Here is a 13,910-nt window from a genome sequence, read left to right as displayed (position 1 = left end):
GGACGGAAATTTTATCAGCGCCATTCCGATGATGATTAATTTTGTGACAATGTGAACTGGAACCGGACGATTTTTACATCTTTGCATTTTGTATTTTAGAGGCCGAGTTTATTAAGAATAAGATGCAGTTTGTCTTTGAACAGAAACAGAACGTGTTTACCAGCATTATTCGCAGGAAGTGATGGCGTATTCATGTGCCAGGGCGGCAAAGAGAGAGCGAGAGAGAAAGAGAGGTGTGTGTGTGTGTGTGTGTGTGTGTGTGTGTGTGTGTGTGTGTGTGTGTGTGTGTGTGTGTGTGTGTGTGTGTGTGTGTGTGTGTGTGTGTGTGTGTGTGTGTGTGTGTGTGTGTGTGTGTGTGTGTGTGTGTGTGTGTGTGTGTGTGTATTTTGGTGGAGCTGCAGCATTACTCAGAGCTGAGGCTGAGAGTCTGGAGAGTCTGCAGAATAAGAGCCACATGCTGAGACCGAGATAGCACGCACACACACACACACACACACAATGTTCCGATGAGTAGCACAAATGTTCATACACATATTTAAAAATAATATTGTGTGTGTGTGTGTGTGCCTGTGTGCACGCGTGTCTTCCACCTTCTGTATGCCCTTCCTGGTCACCTTCTCATCTCCTTATCACACACACACACACACACACACACACACACACACACACACGACATATATCTGCGCCCTCTATTATTTTTCTTCCGTGGCCTCCAGCGTAGTGAAGCAGCGTAGTGGACGACTGCTGCCCAGTCAACAAGCTGTGTGCTCATCTTCCCGTTGTCCTTGATGTAACAAAACACACACGCACACACACACACACACTACATCGACAGAGAATGGGGAGAGCTTTATGAGTTTTGCTGCAGGTCTTGGCAATGGAGTTCACCACTGTGCGTACTTTAGCACAGTTTTTATAGCTAAGAGCTTCATCCATTATTATATTTTATTGACAGTATAATAGGGGCGTATTTGTGGTTTGGAGTGTGTGCACGCACACACACACACACACACACACGTGTGTCGTTGAGTCGTTTCTTCTTCCTCTGCATTAGGAGTCATTTGTTTTCTCTTTCTTTTTTTATCCGTACATGTGCACGCCTCTTTTCTTGCAGCGATCTCAAACATTTGAATGCTTTTTTTTTTCTTCTGTCCCTCGGCCTGTAATGTCTTTCCTCATGCAGCCGACTCCTCCGACGGCGCAGCGTCCTACACCGGGGCCTAATAATAGAAAGGTTCTATTTTTCCTGGAACATATTACATCTCTGGGAAATCTGCATTTCCATTCAGCTGCATTACTGTCAAGTACTGAAAGTCTCATAACTCAAGTTCCTCTGGCGCGCTTTTATTTTGGAGAGTTTTGGATGTGCATCATGGGTTTTATGTTCGGGGGATCCATTAATGTTGAATGAAATTATGCTTTACTGCGCGAGCAATACATAATCACTTCCCTGGCAGATGTTCCCTCTGAAGAATGAGGTGAGAGGTCGATATCGTTCCCACACGATTATTAACGCTGCTGTTTTCTTCATAATATTCAACGTGTGGGTTCGAACCGCACGGTGGATTCTTCTTCCCTCGCTCAAGCGTCGTGTGGCGCTGTGCAGGCTTCTGTCGAGGTCTTGAGCAATCTGCCTCAACACACAAAGAAAGTTCCAGTTAGTCTTTCAGGCAGTTTTTTTCAAGGGGGGGGGGGCGCGTTGTTGCAGCCTAACGTTTCCGATGTCACGGCAGCTTTTCCATGGATTTGCACGAAGGACGGAACGTGGGCCAAGAAAGAATCCATTACATTTCGGTGTGGATCTGGACAAAAGAGGTGGATTCAGGAATGTTTGTATCTCTTTCTTTTTGTTGTTTTTTTTGACATTTTCCCCAATTTCCCAGGGAATAATTTTTGGATGTTGATGAAAGAAATTGTCATATTTAGACTGATGTCTATGATGTCATTTGGTGCAGCTTGACTGTCGGGCAGTTGAGTCTAATTGTAGTTTTTGCAAGGAAATATCATTTGAGAATTCAAATATAAAAAATTGTTGTTTTTTTTTGTTATGAAATTTCACACCATTTCTATTTCCATTTTATTCCACATTTCATTTCCTCAACTATATCTCAGAAACATGCCGCCGTCATTTCTGCAAAAAATTGCAAAGCTGTGAGGAATTCTCTGGCTGAAATTGCGTCTATCACGATAGTGCGACGTCGTGGAGGGACTGAAATACCCTGCACAGTCTGTAGATAATCCAAGTGTCTACATCCAGTGGTTTCAAAAGAATGTTCTCTGATAGTTAATCCACAAGAATCAAATCAAATCTAATTTTTTAAAACATGTTTTCTTTTCTTTTTTGTGCGTTTCCTTTCAGCTCACGTCGTATTTTTTCACATTCCTAGATTGCGCCGTTAAAGTGTGTGAATGTTCCTCGCTAATGAATCTTTAACGGTAGAAAATGGGCTGTTAGATGGATTTTCCCTCATAAACATCCGCCTGCCTGTTGGCCACCCGGAGCCCCCGACCCGTCCTCTGCCTCCATCCATCCATCCATCCATCCATCCATCCATCCATCCATCCATCCATCCATCCATCCATCCCTTCCTCTTCGCCTCACATTTTCCACTGGAAACAATTGACTATGCCAGCAATTCCCTCTACGCCCTCTCCCTCTTTCTGTAGGTTTAGTTGCCCCCCCCCCCCCCCAATTGCAACCTCTTTCTCGCTCCCCCGGCGCTGGGTTTCTCTCGGTCTCGCTCCACTTCTTCCTTCTCTTTTTCATCTTCCCTCCCTCTTCTGCTGCTCGCATCTCTTCCCTCCCTTTCCTCTCTGTTCCCCTTCACGCTCCCTCCGCTTTCCTTCCTCCCCTTCCGTCAGCGCGCCGGGTTTCATTTCACCCCCAACTCGTATCACAACGGCGTGCCCCGGCCCTCGCCCCCTTCCCTCGCTGGCTCCTCCAAAAATATGAGGCTTATCTGTTGAGCTGTCAGCCGGGTCCCCGCTAACAATGGCCTCCTTTCTCCACGTTCTCCTCTGGCTGCAACAATGAGCTGCTTTCTTTTCCCCCGAAGGCTGAGAGACTCGACGCCTCCTCGTAATGTCTCTATGTTTAGGCGATCTCTCTCTCTCGCTTTCATTCTTCTTGCTTGACCTCCCTCTCTCATTCTCTCCATCGCTACTTGTGCCTCTGTGTCTCTGTCAATATCCCAGTCTATTTGACTGTCTCTTCATTCTCTGGAGCCCTGTGATCCTGCGTCTCTCGGGGGTAATAAAGGTGTGTGCGCGTTTGCGGAGGCGTTTCTTGCCTTTGATGAAAGGCAACACTACAGATACGCTCAGTCTTACCAGGTCACGAGTGCACGAGACATAAATAGAGCTCAGTGGAAAAGCAACAGAAAAATTTAATTCAAGACAAGGTGCAGCTGGTATTTCTCCACTAGAAGGTGTCAATATATAGTTTATAAGGTGTTGGCTGGAATCCTGAACCATGTTATAGTAATAAATTTGAAGAAGGTCTTTAGGGCATCTGAGTTCCAGGAGTGAAAAATAAAAGTCCAGTTCATTTTCTACACAGACGCTGCTAAACAAATGCGTGAATCTCAGAATGTACCTACAAAATAACAAGTTAAAGTGCTCATTATGTAGTGGAGGAGCTCCTGTCGGTGTGTTGTTATTGTTTAATTATAATACTGGATTGTTATTAATAGAGCTAGGCATATTTATCAGTTGGCAAATAAAAATTGTCCGGTACGAGTGTTTCACAAACATATCAGTATCAGCGTTTATGTTTGCCGATTTGAAAACTTTACTTATACAGAATGTATATCAGAATATAATATCATAAATATAATATAATATATAATATGTTTGCATTTTAGGTTTAAAAAAATCTTAATTCTCTTCAAATTCTATATATGTGAGTGTTTTTCCTTTTTATTTATAGTTATTTATAATGAAGTTTATGGTTAAACTGTAAAATATTAAGCCTTAATTACATATCTTTGTCAAAAGTGTTTAAAAACAATATCTGACTGGAAGGACTTAGTGTGTGTCCATAGACAACTACATCTCTGCATGTCTGATAGTATATAGTAAACATGTGTTCCTCAAGGCTCTATTTTGGGACCAGTTTTATTTTCTATTTTCATATAGGATATTGGTGCAGGATTACATCAATGTCAATGTACTTGGTTAGATTCCACCACTGATCTCATGTTTGTGTCAGGTGACATTTTTACCACAAAACAGACAGAAATAAAATAAAGATTTCTCAGAAACAAACTAATAAATTATAGTTAGAGATCCATGTTTATGTATTTTGAAGAGCGTCAAGAGTATTCTAAAACTAATGGTTCAAATTTTATGATTTTCCTGTGATTAGAAAGAAAAAAACAACTTCCAGAACCAACAGCTCCTCAAACACCTCAACTCCACAGATTTTGCTCCGACTATTGACTTGCAGTCTGAAACATGAACCGTCAGCACCGAGGCTGCTCTGCAGTCTGTCTTTGGAGTTTTTGTCTGGGCCGTAATCCCGTCTTACTCCAAAAAGCAGCTACTCTCAGCGACTGAGGACTGTTACTCTGAACAGAACAGCTGAGAAGGCAGAGGGAGTGGAGCCAGTGATTCAGAATGAAATAAGGATGATGCCTCTGATACGCGATAATGTCTCAGAGTGTTTCACGCCTGTCGCTCAACGGAGACTTCAAATAAGGTTTTGGGTCGGGCCTGTAACAGCACAGTGCCCGTCGCTGTCGCTTATGGCGCTGATAGTCACGGTGGCTTTGTGGCTGACGTCTGCGTCGCGAAGAAAAAAAGATGATCAAACAACTTTGACTAACTTTGATGAGATTATCATTTATTTCATTTTAATTAAGAGTCTTTTAAGTCTGCGGGGGTTGCAGGGGTAAACGCGATGTGGCTTGCTGCTGCGCTGACACTGTCGGTGACAACCATGCTTAGACGTCTTTATGCATGTCAGTGATTCATTCTTTAAATCATGCATTAGGCTCTTATCTCTCTGTGGCCTGGTCCTTTCAATGCCGTCAACATTAACATTCATTGTACATGGTACTTACGGTAATTGTGTCCCTCCTCAAAGAGCATATCACTCAAAACTGCACAGTTGAGTTGGAGTGTTTTTCATGGGTGAGAAAGATGTCACTCAGCAGAGTTCATACCTCCACCAACGCCCAACAGTCCTTAGATTTCCATCAAGCTGCCACAAATCTCACACGTTCGCAGATATTGGTCCACTTCATATTTCTTATTAAAAGATCCATGAATCATTACATTTTCATCCCTCTTTGTTTGTCAGCAGAAGCACTCAAAAACGATTGAGCAGATTTCCACAAAACTTGGTAGAAGGATGGGATATGGGCCAAAAAAATAACCTATTAAATGTTGGCGGGGATCCCGACAAAGGGGCGGATTTGAATATGGTTTCATAACGCGACTGTTGGGCCTTGGCAGAGGTATGCGCTCCACTGGCTGTCATTTTTGTTCCCTGGGAAATTATCAAAAATGTCAAAAAACGACAACATGGCTTTCTTTTGTCCAGATCTGTTCCAAAATGTAACATGTCCTCTTTGGGCCCATGTCCCATCCTCCCACCAAGTTTCATGGAAATCTGTCCAGTAGTTTTTGCGTAATCCTGCTGACAATCAACCAAACCAACAAATGGACAGGGGTGAAAACATAACCACCTTGGCGGAGGTGATAAGACTCCGGTTTCCTGTGGAAAGGTTCCTGAACATGTCATTAAGCTGCTGCTTTTAAAGGTTATCGCACTGCTGAGTAAATGTACTCTGATTGTTGCCTCTGTGTGTAATGTCTGTGCCCTGTGTTGCCCTTGAAGCCTTAATATCGTCCCAGAAAGTAGTTTGGTAGAAAGTAGTCGTGTCTCCGTTGTGACCCCCTGTGCTTCTTCAAGTAAATCTTCCAAAATGCAGGGTTTTCCCTGGCTGCATTAAAAAGGCTTAGGCGGCAACCTTGCCAGTGGTGTGTGTTGTGTGAGGGGGGAGGGAGGGAGGGAGGCGGGTCTGTGAGAGCACACGATAACCTTTAGGGCCAAAACATCAAGCTCTCTCGTGCCAAGAAGAGATATGAAATATTTGTCTTGACATTTTGGGGCATTTGATGTATTTTTCATGTTCATTTTGTTTTTGAGGCAGGAGACGAGCGTTCTGCTGGGTTCATAAATGAGTTGTGTTTCAGTTTGATAAAACCTGCTCTTGGTCCCTCAGCTTTTAAAGGAACGGCTCATCCGTCACGACTGGAAAACTGTCCAGAGTTTGTGTTGCTGACATTTTTCTGCGTCTGCTTATTTTAAGTTTCCCCACATGAACCCAATGTCGTCATGTTTTGTTTAACTGATGTTTGTCTGTCGCTTTAGCTCGGGATGTTGTGAAAAATGAATATGAATCACCTACTTCTTTCCTCCCCCCTCGTTCCCATATTTTATTGGCAGCAGACGAGGAAGCGATCATCCCTGTGCTTTGAGTAATTTACAGAGCAATTATGACAGTTATGACTAGAGTACTGCCTGGCAACTCACTTGTCCTTCATTGTCTCTTTGTGATTTAATTTGTAATGCCATGTCAAGAGTCACTCAGATTGAAATTTTGAGGCTGAGGTACAAATTAAATCAACCGTTGCTTGAGAAGCCTGCATTTGAATTCAAGTTGTTTTTTTCTGGGGGGGGCGGTTTAAGGCAAATATACAATCTCCCATCCATGCGCTCTGGGATTATTTTCCCTATAGTTGACAGTAATGAACAACATTTGAGTGGCGAATGTCGGTTGGACCAGTCCTGCTTGTTTTCCAGTAATCAAATCAAATTGATTTGTGCGTCAAATTTGTCTTTCACTGCAGCCAGATTTTTAAAAGATCCTCCGACATCGCCACCCAAGAAACAAGCTCTTTTCTGCCACCGCACAGGACTGTCACATTCTGATTATAACTTTTCAAACTAAACGTAGGAGAGCAGGGGCCCCGAGGAGGGTGGAAAGATGAAAGGGAGCCGAGCAGGAAAGAAATAGAAGGAAATACATATCATAAAACAAAAATAAGGAATTCAAATATTCAATAAAATCTACATAATTGCAATAGCTTCTTTCCATCATGTTCCTTTGGTCTTTCCTCTGGGGAGATCGGACTATAAATGAAGGAATCTGTGAGTCTGCTCTCCCCATCGACTTCATACTTGGCGGGTGTTTTGCCGAGGAGCCGTGGAAGCGTAAAGCGTTGGTGAGTGTTTGTCGAAAGAAAAACCAAACAACGCTTATTCTCACCGTGGCAACCGTGTTTTGACGATGTCACTGGTGGCATCATCCTAGGTGGCGCTCCACTGCTCCGATAAGATCGTACAGGATTGCGATGTTACTGTTAAAACTGTGACCTCAAAAAAAAAAAAGAAACACACACAGGCACATTTGCGGACCCACGGGGGAGGGTTTTTAAAAGGGTTGCTGTCCATGCGGGGATATTTCTTAAAAGCCCAGCTCCTGGAAAGGTGGTGGGGGGTGACCATTGTTTGCCGTGTGCTCAGACAATGTGTGTGTCTGTGTGTGCACTTGTTTGTATGTGCTCATGTGTGTTTTCCCCCAGTGCTGCCTGTGCGCTGGTTGGACCATTAATGATGTGTCTGGGGAGCACTGCCTCTACATAATTTATCAACCAGGATTTATCAGCCGCAGAATTAACTTGTAGGGGCCGGGGAGCGCAGGTCGCATTTGTCCTTGGTTTTGGATTTGTGTGTGTGGATGCACTGTCACTCCCCAATGGTCCATTTCTCCCCATCAGCATCCTGCCACAGGGACGTCTCCGGCCGTATAATTGGCCAAATTATTAAAATTTCAGTGGGGTTTAGATTATATTTCAGAGCAGTGTCTGTATGTGTGTTTGTGTCACGTATCCACAGCAGTAAGTCCTGTCCATGCTGTGTTTAGCGCAACTCTTCCCTTCCTGTCAAAAATGTCTGATTTAAGCAAAAAAACACTAAACTATAAAAGAAAATGTCAGAAGTCTGTTTGATTGCTGTATACCAGACAAAAAGTTTTTTGTGTTTATTCTGTTGAGCCTTCAACAGTCCTTGTTTTCAAGGGCACTTGGATCCCACATACCTCCGCCAAGGCTAACGTCCTATCTCATTATGTTAAAGAAAGGGTGTGTGAGGATGTTATTTACAGTTACCAAACACTTTCCTTCACAAAGCTTTTCAGGTCTTTGAAGCTTTCACTTGCATTTTCAATCATTCACTTATTTTCTATCTTTAAACCATAAGCTTGCAGATGAAGAAATTGAAGTAATTTTGCTTTCTCCTTGTTTACCTTTCAGATTACTGAGATGGGTAAGGATTCGCTCCCCGCCTGGCTTCACTGGGACGCCAGCAGCAGAATCCTGCAGGGTCTACCGTTGGATGAGGACAAAGGTGTCCATTACATCTCTGCATCCATCTCCAACCACACAAAATCCTCTTCTTCAGAGGTGTTTTCCATTGAGGTACACCCTGAAGATCATTTGGACGCAGAAGCAGCCCAACTGGCATCCAACCAAGCACCCACTGAAGACGAAGTCCAGCCATTCATGTGTGGCAACGAGGAACCAGTCACAGTGCTGACAGTGATCCTCGATGCAGATTTAACCAAGATGAGCTCTGAACAGAGGGTAGAGCTCCTGGATAACATGAGGAGCTTCTCTGGGGTGGAGCTCCAGCACATGAAGATACTCCCCGTGGTCAACAACAGGCTGTTTGACATGTCTGCATTCATGGCAGGGCCAGGGAATGCGAAAAAGGTGAGTGAATGTGCATTCAAGTGAGCGACTTAAAGAAAATATGTGTTTCTAAATACATGCACATAGGCTTTTTTGGATAAATAAGTGTTTAAGGTTAATGAATATCCTATTCTGAATCAATAATTGATAATAAATTGTAATAAATGTTTCTCTAGGTGGTGGAGAATGGCGCTTTGTTGTCGTGGAAACTCGGCTGCTCGCTGGACCAGAGCACTGTCCCGAATATCAACAGTGTCCAGGGTCCTGCAAAGGAAGGCACAATGTCGGCCAGGCTGGGCTACCCTGTAGTGGGATGGCATATTGCCAACAAGAAGCCCCATGTGCCGAAGAGAGTGAGACGCCAATTGAACAACACTCCCACGCCTGTTCTGGCTGTGCTTCCCCCAACTACTGTCGTGGAGCCTCCAGTGAGAATTATCCCGACTCCCTCTTCCCCCTCTATTGCAGCACCAACTGAAAGCTCTGCTCCCCCTGTAAGAGGCCCCATTCCCCTTCCAGGCAAGCCTACGATCAGAGTCCGTGACCCTATTGCTCACACTCCGACCTTGGGACCTCCTCAACCAACAAGGGTGATGGAGACCACCAGCACCATTCCTATCCAGCCAACCATGACCAGGCCTATTTACGTGGAAGCCACTGCCACACCACCCACACCTACCAGAAGACCCACCAAGAGACCCAAGAGGCCTAAAACCACACCAGTGCCCAGAGAGCCGAAGACCTCTACAGCGAAGCCAGCCACACACATCACTCCGTTACCTGGAGTTATCCCGGATCCATACAATCACAAGCCTGAATTGAGTAACCCCCTGGACCAGGTCAATGCATTGGTGGGCACCTATTTTGAGGTTAAGATCCCGCTTGATACGTTCTTTGACAAAGAGGATGGCACAACAGACAAGCTGCGTCTCACCTTGAGACAGAACCACAATGAAGTAGTTGGAGAGGGCTCTTGGATCCAGTTTAACACCACCAGCCAACTTCTCTATGGACTGCCTGATGTCCAACATGTGGGGAAACACGAGTATTTCATATATGCAACTGACAAAGGTGGCCTCAATGCAATTGATGCTTTTGAGGTCCGTGTGAACCGTTGGCCCGTCAACGACAAGACCCCCGTGATCTTCACAGCCCGATTCGATGGTGAGCCGCGTTCAGTAACGAACGACATCCACAAGAAAATCCTTCTGGTCAAAAAGCTGGCATACGCCCTCGGAGACCGCAACAGCAGTACAGTGAGTATTCGGAACATCAGCAAAGGGTCCATTGTGGTGGAGTGGACGAACACCAGCCTCCCGCAGCATCCATGTCCAAAGGAACAGCTTGCAGTCATGAGCAGAACGCTCGCCAGTGCTGATGGGAGGCCCTCGCAGACCTTCAGGTACTCTATGGAGCCTGAATTTAGACCCCTGGACGTCATGGTCAAGGGAAGGGCAAGCTGCAGGAGATACTCCTTCCTTCCACCAGAAGAGATTGACACACCAGAACCTTCGGCAGTCACTCCAGCTCTGGGAACAGGCCGGCAGAGCACTGACGACGTCTATCTCCATACGGTCATTCCTGCCGTGGTGGTTGCAGCAATCTTGTTGATAGCAGGTATCATTGCAATGATCTGCTACAGGAAAAAACGAAAGGGAAAGTTGACCATTGAAGACCAGGCCACCTTCATCAAAAAGGGTGTGCCGATTATCTTTGCCGATGAACTCGATGACTCTAAGCCGCCCCCATCTTCCAGTATGCCCTTGATTCTCCAGGAAGAGAAGCCCCCACTTCCACCGCCTGAGTACCCCAACATGGCCACACCAGAGACCACTCCCCTCAACCAGGAACTGTTGGGGGAGTACACAGCTCTGCGGGATGAGGACCCCAACGCCCCTCCCTACCAACCACCGCCTCCCTTCACCACTCCCATGGAGGGCAAGGGCTCCCGTCCCAAGAACATGACTCCCTACAGATCGCCACCTCCCTACGTGCCGCCCTAAGACTTGTTGAACCCTCCCCTCATAGGGTGGAGGGAGAGGATGCCTGAGGAACTGTGACGGTTTCCATTCTGGTGTCTGTCTGGACATTTACAGGGAGAGATGACAAGAGGTGCTAAAGTACAAAACAGCTACAAGGGATTTTGGTTTGGGAGGGGGAGTGATGAGTCGGGTGGGGTTTTACAGCGGGGCAGATGATTGGTCGGAACAGCTGGGAGGGACTACTGTTTTGGTGGTAGCCCAGCTACTGCAGTGGCCTAAGACAAACAGATTCTCGTCAGCACTGGCCTTCGGGTTGACCAGTTGGTCAGAAGCGACAATTGGGAGACATGCGCTCCCATCCCAGCAGCATTTCATTTTTTTCCTCTGTTGATTTTGGATACTGGCTTTTAATATCTTTTTTTCATCTTCAGCCCAAGATTATCACCATTCTTTCTTTTTTTTTGGACTGAATCCTTTGCCTAACAACTCTTTTGTCTTGCTTTTAAATAATACGAGAAGACAGTGGACTGCCAACAGACCCGCTGCAGGCAACAGCTCGTGTTTTTAATATGGAGATCGAGATTCTCTCAATATTAAAGAAAAAAAAAAAAAAAAAAGCTATCGCCAGGATCTCGGCTCAACCCTGCAGACGACACAAGAGAACGGGAGGTGTGTGCGCACGTGTGAATGAGTGGGTGTGTTTATTCAGATTCAATACGGTTTGCCTTTTAACACTAGTTGTCTGTTTCTATCCTTATTCACAATGTCTAGTAAACATGAGAATAACAAGGTAGCCTAAAAAAGATTTAGAGATGAATAATAATTTTAGTTTTATTGGTTTTAAAATTCACTGTATATCTGGAGGGTGTCCTGATAGATTGTGTTATATTTTTTTGTTCGGTGGTGGGAGAAAGTGGGAAGGAAGGGATCGCCTCATGAAAGAAAAAACCTTTTTTAATCCTGTTTGGATTTTATAACAACAACATGTCGCTAACAGGTAATTTGATGAAAAACCCACCTTCTTCCAGTTGCCCTCACACCGTCAGCAGATCTAACAGGCTCGATAAGATGTAAAATATCAAGCTACTGTTTTTGACAAAATCAATAATATAACTGATTGTAAATGCAGAATTTAATGTGGATTTGGATGCACTATATATATGTATATATATATATATATATATATATATATATATATATATATATAGCTATGTCGTCCAATTTGACCTTACTTTGATGACAGTGTTACTTGAGTTTGACAAATCTATAGTAAAACTAAGTGCTCAAATACAGTATAACATCTTCAATGTGAACCTGAACGGTAAGAAGAGCCCGACAGCTTATTTTGGTCAAGGGATAATTATTTTTTTATGCAACAAGGCCAGTTTTTCTCTCGTAAGTCTGAGAAGAAGAAACATTTTGTGCCATGGAGACTGTCCCGGACGGGATTGTACAGATATTCACATTTTACCGGTCACAGAGGAGACAATGGTGGCTGAGATTGGAAAACGATGGAAGACCCATCAATTTCTAGTAATTCGCGGTCAAGTACAATCTCATAATTTCCTCCTTTTCTTTTCTTTTTTTTTTTTTTTTTTTACAAAGTTTTTGATACAGCCTCAAATTGTTTGATTATTGAAATAAAACATGATTAATGATTAGCCATCTGTGATTTGTAAAAATCTTAGCCTAGAAGTTCAATTATGATTCAGTTATGTACACTTTATTCTTTTTGTCATGGGTCACCTAATTCAAGTGTTTTAATTTTACCGTGTGTGTGTGTGTGTGTGTGTGTGTGTGTTTGCATATCACAATGTATCTCCCACTATACAAAGATGGAATGACCCATATTTTATGTAATCACAAATTTTTATTTTTATGTCCTCATGTTTGCCGATGATGAGTTTCAACTGAAAGTGACCCTTTGCAATAATGATGTAAGGCACAGTCCACTCAGCGGCTGGTCGGTGCAGGCTCGAGCGAGTGACCCGTACTGTCATGATCTTGTTGGTTTTTTGCAGGATGCCAAGGCTTTTGCTTATCGAGTGTGCATTGTCATAATAAAACCAACTGGTACGATTAAAACAAAAACAAAAATCAACCTTTCCTCATTCATGCATCTGATTTGACTTGTCCATGCCGTGGACTGTGAACAAAGATGGACGACGTCTCCTCTTCTTCCAGTTGAACAAAAACCGAGCTAAAATATCTCGGCTACGGGCGCCGCCATCTTGTGCTTTTGACATAATTTGGAGTCAGAGTCTGAGAAGTAGTGATCGTGGAGTGGAGCCGTGGTATCGAGGTCCCACCCATACACACACACTAGACCAATCGTGAGTCAGTCTCAGCATGTTTTTATAGCATCAAGTTACTAATTAAAACCAAACTTTTTTTTTTAGTTTGGCCCATGTCCCATCTGCGAACATGGAGATGGTTTATGACCTATACTGCTGCCAGCCACCAGGGGGCGAGCCAGACGATTTAGCTCCACGTCTGGGGCGCTGTCACGTCGTCCATCTTTATTTACAGTCTGCGGTCGATGCTGGTTTATGACCTATACTGCTGCCAGCCACCAGGGGGCGAGCCAGACGATTTAGCTCCACGTCTGGGGCGCTGTCACGTCGTCCATCTTTATTTACAGTCTGCGGTCGATGCTGGTCCTGTCGGGAGTTTCCCGCCCACTGGAAACCGTCTCCTCCTGTCATACTTCCTCCAATCAGAAGCTGACTGATGTTCACGGACGAGGTTTTTGGTCACTGACACTTTTCTCCTGCTCCCACTTAGCCTTGAATTGACAAATCAATTTGTCTCGAGTCCACGAGAGGTTTCACCTCCCGGGACGTCTCGCTGCCTGGCAACCGTCTCCGGGTCCGCGGGGCTCGTCGGGAAGCGGCCGAACCTCCTGTCCGTTTGTACTTAATTATTCTGCTATTGAATGACTGGTTGGACGATTCAGTTTGAAAGCTCTGCCCATTAAAAAAGGCAACGCTGTCCACACCCTGCATACAGATCATTTTCATTGATTACTCGCAGTATTGATTAGATGTAAACAATTTGGCGGGCTCTGTTGTGGCTCTGTGATAATTCATGAAGTAGGGACGCAATGATGGATGTCTTCCCCGAGGCGTCGCTAAGTGCTGATAAAAGTGGATAGACAGATCATATGAT

At 44.5% G+C, this 13,910-nt stretch overlaps 1 protein-coding gene across 1 annotated transcript in view; it reads left to right on the top strand.

Moving 5' to 3' along the window:
- Positions 1 to 12,843, top strand: part of dag1 (dystroglycan 1) — a 50,024-nt gene extending 37,181 nt beyond the window's left edge. Inside the window, exons 3-4 of the mRNA XM_047332735.1 lie at positions 8,323 to 8,781; positions 8,937 to 12,843. Coding sequence (XP_047188691.1) covers positions 8,323 to 8,781; positions 8,937 to 10,763 — 2,286 coding nt within the window. The 3' untranslated portion in view covers positions 10,764 to 12,843. The remainder of the gene's footprint in view (positions 1 to 8,322; positions 8,782 to 8,936) is intronic.
- Positions 12,844 to 13,910: the final 1,067 nt, after the last annotated feature.

This window comes from Scophthalmus maximus, chromosome 6, assembly GCF_022379125.1.
Source record: "Scophthalmus maximus strain ysfricsl-2021 chromosome 6, ASM2237912v1, whole genome shotgun sequence".
Lineage (NCBI taxonomy): Eukaryota > Metazoa > Chordata > Actinopteri > Pleuronectiformes > Scophthalmidae > Scophthalmus > Scophthalmus maximus.
This window is presented reverse-complemented; position numbering and strand designations above follow the sequence as displayed.